We start from the raw sequence: 6,000 nt of genomic DNA, 5'->3' as shown, positions 1-6,000 counted from the left end.
AAAAAAAAAAAAATAGATGAAATGTGTAACACGGATGCGAATACTGGTCTGGACCACATACCGGCAATCCTTCAATAATACATTCCTTTAAAGACAGAGTCACTGGCACTGCACCTGATGGAAGTTGAGTTAGATGGTGCACTTCCTTCAGAATTTGTGCAACAACAAGATTTAAAGCAACAAGATGCAGTTACAGTGCTCAAATAAAGCAATGAGCTTAAAACCGGAGACGTGTTAGTTGTAGCTTTCTTTCCAATTTGCACAATCTTTCAAAGCCTTCCCTAAAGTTTCATCAGAATCTCTCCTAAACTCCTCTGCCATTTACAGAAAAGGCTGTATCTCAACTGTGAAATGGCCTCGTTTTGGAGTATGGTAAAGTTATTCTTGTCATGTATAGACCAGTGGTGCTTTATCTACATAGCTCAACTTACATACAACACATCCTTTTCAGCACAGAGACTGGGAATTAATCACTGGACCTACAGTTTACCACAAGTAGCCTGAAAAGAGGGCTTTAAGAGGGAATACTTTTTAATAATATACTGGTCAAGGTTAGTTTATTCAGGTCACATACTGAGACGCGAGATGTGGTGATTAATCTCAACAAAGAGGAAACAATACTTCCTCCAATTAGACAAGGAACTCAGTCTCTTTGGGGATCTCAAGTCAGTGCTAATTCAGCAAGAAGACCATCACCTAACAGAGCTCCCATGGAGTACAGATACTATTCCAGTTATTTCAGAGTTCTTCTAGATTGATTTCATTCTAGTATGTTGATAAACAAAAAGCTACTAGTATCTTTTGTTCCCTTTTATTCTTGAATTTAATTTTTTTTTGCTTCTCACATGTTTTTAATCCCCACTGCAAAGTTGTAAACGAAAACTTTCTTACCAGGTTTTTATTTGATGTTTCTGAATCTTTATGCCTCTGTTTTTCTAATACAGAACACCTGTTTCTTTGACAAATTTCTTATAACTTAACTTTCTCTTTTGATACTCACATCTGTTCTATTATTCCTCTCTTTTTAATCTGAATTTGTTATTAACATCACATTGTCCCTCTAATTTATTTCCATCTTCACAGAATACAAACAGGAATTATTTCTTGTACAGTTCAATCTTTAAATGAACTGTTTCAGAAGTTCAAAGTTTCCTGTAATAATTCTGAGTCCAGCGTATCATCCAATTCCCTAAAAATGTCTAATGCTGTAAAAGAAATTTCAGATTTACACCTGCTGTAGAAGACTTTTTTTAGATACTGCAGTAGCCTTACACAGCATGTAATCTTGCATTTTAATCTTGCCCCAGAAACTTGCTCACGTATCTATATACGGACTTCTTTTTTGAGGTTGTGCAATGTAGCTTCTACTGGCTAAAAATTATTACTGACATTATGGTATTATTACGGCAAATCAGTGTGACTTCTGTTCCTAGCCACTACTTGCACTTCTTAGGGAGTTCCGAAACTAAAATAAGAATTACGAATTGCAAGAAGCTTCCTTGCTGTTATGGAGTGGACTCGCAAGAGACTACGTAAACATACATATGGATGTTTTAGAATTGAGATTTTTTTGTACTCTGGAAAAAAAGAAGAGCTGTGACAAATAGCTTTAGGATTAATTTACAACTTTCTATGAAAAGTTATCTGAAGGTACTCTCCATTTACTAGCACAATATATGTTCATTAAGTAAGAGTATACAACATGCAGTAAGAACAATCTTCGGTTGATGGGAAGATACTGCTGTCTTCCTCCATTGTGACTTCCTGACATTACACTCACATTATCATGGTGTGTTTTTCCTGGTCTGTGATAGTTTTGGGCTAAGACAGGGCACTTTCTGCAAGGTCATAGTGATGGGCTGATTCAGAAGCACTGTTTATTCTTTTTGGACAGTATGCTGACAATCTTGGCCCTGGGTTTCCTTGTTACTGCCAGCAGACTTTCCTATGTAGCCGACAGCTTCACCTACCTAGTACAAACATGGATAAGAATATGCTCAATGTCATCTCCCAGGGAATTCTCAGACCTCCAGAATTCTCTATGAGAGGTAACTAAGAAAAAGCAGGCACTAGGGGAGCTGAGGGTCTCTGGCTGCCATGGCCTACATGCTGCTGCATCACGCTTCAGACGCAGGGCAGCCGAGGCCATGCTGGCACGGTGCACCCTTATGGGAGCCCCTTATGAGATCTGGGGTGCGACAGAAGCAGGCCCTGCCAATGGTCGTCTCCGCACCACCACGTACGCGTACAGTGCTTTACACGTATTTCCTGTCAGAGTTCAGTTTCCTACTTTTCCTCGTGCTGCAAAACGCGAGGGACAGAGCAGCCAACTGATGACGAGGGAAATCTTGTCAGCGTCCCTCACTCTGACTGAAAGAAGCGCGTGTGCATCGACAACTGCTCGGCCCCTTCTCCGAGGGCAAAGCGTTACGCTCCCGCAAGCAGGACGCCGCCGAACTCTCGCGTCTCTGGAGGGCTCTGCCCGACGCGGGAGCCGCTCAGCCGGCCACCAGGTGCGAGCCGCGGCGGCCAGCTCCTTACGCAACGGCCGCGCTCCGCCGTGGCACGGCTCCCTGCGCCCACCCCGCCACCGGCCGCCAGGGGCCGGCGCGGTATCCCGCCGAGCGGGGCCCGCTCGGGCGGCTCGGCTCCCCGGGGACGGCGCGCCGACATCTTAGCGCTGGCGGAGCGCGGGCTCCGCCGCCGGCACCCCGCCGAGAAGACTTCGAAGAGAGCCGAGCCGGCCCGGTGTCCCTCCGGGCACCGCGGGGGACGAAGCCTCCAAGCGAAACCCGCGGCCGGGCGCCGCCACCTCCCGCCCGCCGCCGTCCCGGCGGCGCCGGGCCGCCGCGCGGTGCCCGGGAGGCGCGGGACGGAGCAGGCCGCGGCCGCCGCTCATTGTTCCTCGCACCAGCCCCGGCAAACAGGAAGCCGCCTCGGCGCGAGGCGCCCCCCCCGCCCCCGGCGGGTGACTGGCAGGCCGGGCGGCCAGTGCGAGCGGCGCTGCCGCCGAGGCGCAGCCAACCAGCGCGCGCGCGCGGGCGTAGGCGGGAGTTCCGGGCTGGCAGGCGGGCGGGCGGGCGGCGGTGTCGGCCGGGCCCCCTCTCCTGCTGCAAGCCCCACCTTTCGGCTTTCCCGCACCGTCAATCAAAATAGGAAAAAAAACCCCGGAGTAGGCTCGGGCCGCCGCCGCCGCTTCAGCCCGTGAGCACAATAAGCATGTCCCCGGCGGCGGCCGCTTAGCCTGGCCCGCAGGGCCTGCGCGCCAGCCAGCCGGCCCGCCCGCCGTCCGCCCCGCCAGCCGGCCGCTCGCACCCGCACCATGACCGGTACGTACGCACCGACCGAGCCGCCCCGCGGGGCTCTCCGCTCCTGCTCCGGCCCTGCGCGTCCCCCGCTCCGGCCCCCGAGCGTCCGCGCGGCAGCGAGGCGAGAGCGGCACTGAGAGCGGCAGCAGGAGGAGCAGGGGGAGGAGGGAGAAGAGGGGCAGGGGCAGCAGCACGGGGAGGAGGAGGAGGAGGAGGAGGAGGGCTCCGTGCGGGAGGGCGGGGGGAGCGCCGGGGTTAGGGGGGGGGAGGAGGGAGGGAGGAGGGGAGGAGGGGGTGATCGCTCCCGTCAGTGACGCTCCCCTCCCCCTCCCCGCCGTGCCCGCAGCTCCCGAGCAGCCCGTGAAACAAGAGGAAATGGCTGCCTTGGACGTGGACAGCAGCGGCCACGGCGAGTACCTGCAGCACGGCAACGGCAACGCCTCGGCCTCCGCCGCGGCGGCCGCCCCCCAGGTAAGCGCGGGCCCGGCCGGGCCGCCCCCCCCCTCCCCCGGGTGACACGTTGCGAGCGGGCGCGGGCGCCGGTGCCGCCGCCGCCGCTTCCTGTGCGCGCGTCTGCGAGGAGCCCGGCCGCCGTCCCGCGCTAACCGCCACCCACTTTCTCTCCCTGAACCCGCCCACTGTGGGTAGGACGCGCAGCCGTCACCGCTCGCTCTGCTGGCGGCCACCTGCAGCAAGATCGGCCCGCCGTCGCCGGAGGAGGATGAGGCCGCCGCCGCCGCCGCCGCCTCTCACTCTGCCGGAGCGGTGAGTGCCCGCCCCGCCGCTCTCGCACGGCCTGCCGGGGGGAGAGACGGCACAGCCAGCCCGCCCGGGGGGAGGGACGGGACGCGCGGCACTGCCCGCCCGGGGGGAGGGACGATCGCAGGGCCGACCTGCCAGGAGAGGGGTCCCCGGGCTCCCCTGCCTCTCCAGGAGGAGCCGGGCTCCCGGGAGGAGGCGGGCGGCTGGCTCCCCCCTCCCCCGCCGCCATTGACTTTCGAACCGGGGGGCAGGCGGGAAAGCTGCCGGACACGCCGGAGCCCGGAGCCCGGGGCCGCCCCACCTCCACCTGGGCGCAGCCCGCGGCCGCGAGCCGGAGCCGGAGCCGCGCCGGGCGGCGGCACAAAATGAAGGCGGCTGGCGGGAAGGATGTCGTTAGCAGTAAAATGGCTGTTAGGAACCAGCGCGGCGGCGGAGAGCTGCTTCCTGTGTCGACGCTGTGTTTTCGAGACGCGGTTACCATGCGGTCCCTCCTATCGCCAACCGAATTTCCGTCCTTATCTTTCTGTGCCGTCTGCTCTGAAGGAGCCGCGATGACCTTGGGACCGTGCGCGATGAGATGGAGCTTGCACCTAGGGATGTGTCCGTGTGTGGGCTAGGTTAGCGTCTCGCTAACAAAAGCCTGATGGAAGCTCACTTCTTCCTCAGTCGGTCGACCTATTCTCTCTTTTTGGCTTAGGCTCGTAAGGTTAGCAGAGGTGGGGCGTCTTAAAATAAACGGTATCTAAAGATGTGGGTATGTAAAAGGGAGTGTGCTAAACGTCTGTAAAAACGTTGTGATAGAGCCTCATTTGGCCTTGTATCTGGGAGGTTGCACATATTACCTCTGCGGGGCTTTTTGCTTGTTTGTTTCCTTATTTTCCCCTTTCTTTTCGTCTCTTAAAGCAAATTTCCAGTTCTTTTTTTAGCTCGCTGTACAACAGCCTTTCAGGGGTTTGTGGTCTCAGTTTTCAGAGTTGTGCAAAAGGGAGAAAAAAAGCCTGCAAAGCAGTCTACTGATGGACCACGTGGCTTTGGCAGCATTTTATTTATTTATTTATTTATTTAAAACATCAAAATGTCAATATGGAGTTCAGCTTGCTTGAGTGCTAACTGTTACAATACTTTGTTTTCATTTCTGTGTTACAGTCTGTTGTACATGAAGGGAAACTGAAGGTGGTTGTCTGAGGGCATGCATCATTTGTAATCTATTAGTGGAACTTGAAAATGTATTGGAATTTTTACCTCCTTTCAGATGTACTTTTTCTGAGCTTGTTTATGTGCTTAAGCCTTTTACTGGCTTTGAATTTTGCTTCATAATAGCAGATGCACAAGGGTGGATGTTGGCTCTGTCCCTTGCAGAAACATACATGTTAGAAAATGAGTGATGCTGAAGTGGTAGCTTGCTTTCCTATGTCTATCTTAAGGTTGTTCTCATTTTAAAGCTAGAATTGTTTGTCCTGAGGATGGGTTTATTGTTTGGCATGGTACAATGGTCTGAAGCTACCAGGGGAGGATATGACAAATAGTTCCTGATGGTTCAAAGTAGGTGATCAGGTTTTGAAGTGGCACTTCTATATTCCTGTCATTATGCTTACGTATAAGGGACTTTACAGGGCCAGGCAGGAACAATTTAGGAGAGATTGAAACACTGGTTAAAAATGATGCTAGTACAGAGTTACTGCTCTCCGTACATGCAGATAGGCCTCTCCAGCAAACCTGCTGTGACTTAGGTTACACCATTCTAGTGATTTCTCTCTCCTACAACATTTCTCATGAATGACTCAAAATATTTTAATGGACTCTAAATATAAATTGAAGGAGGTGCCAACAGTAGCTGAACTGGACACTGGAGTTAATGAAAATGACCTTAATTAAGGGAGGGGAGCGAGTGAATGAATCTCTCAAACATCTTCCTCGTGAAAAAACAGAA

The 6,000-nt window shown here is 53.4% G+C and overlaps 1 protein-coding gene across 1 annotated transcript in view; it reads left to right on the top strand.

The window, feature by feature from the left end:
* Positions 1-3,322: 3,322 nt before the first annotated feature.
* Positions 3,323-6,000, top strand: part of SP3 (Sp3 transcription factor) — a gene marked incomplete at both ends in the record, with an annotated part of 29,614 nt that continues 26,936 nt past the window's right edge. The window contains 3 exons of the mRNA XM_079538875.1: positions 3,323-3,429; positions 3,620-3,779; positions 3,957-4,073. Of these exons, the coding sequence (XP_079395001.1) occupies positions 3,323-3,429; positions 3,620-3,779; positions 3,957-4,073 (384 nt within the window). The remainder of the gene's footprint in view (positions 3,430-3,619; positions 3,780-3,956; positions 4,074-6,000) is intronic.

Source organism: Tetrao urogallus, assembly GCF_951394365.1.
Source record: "Tetrao urogallus genome assembly, chromosome: 8".
In the NCBI taxonomy this organism is placed as follows: domain Eukaryota; kingdom Metazoa; phylum Chordata; class Aves; order Galliformes; family Phasianidae; genus Tetrao; species Tetrao urogallus.
This window is presented reverse-complemented; position numbering and strand designations above follow the sequence as displayed.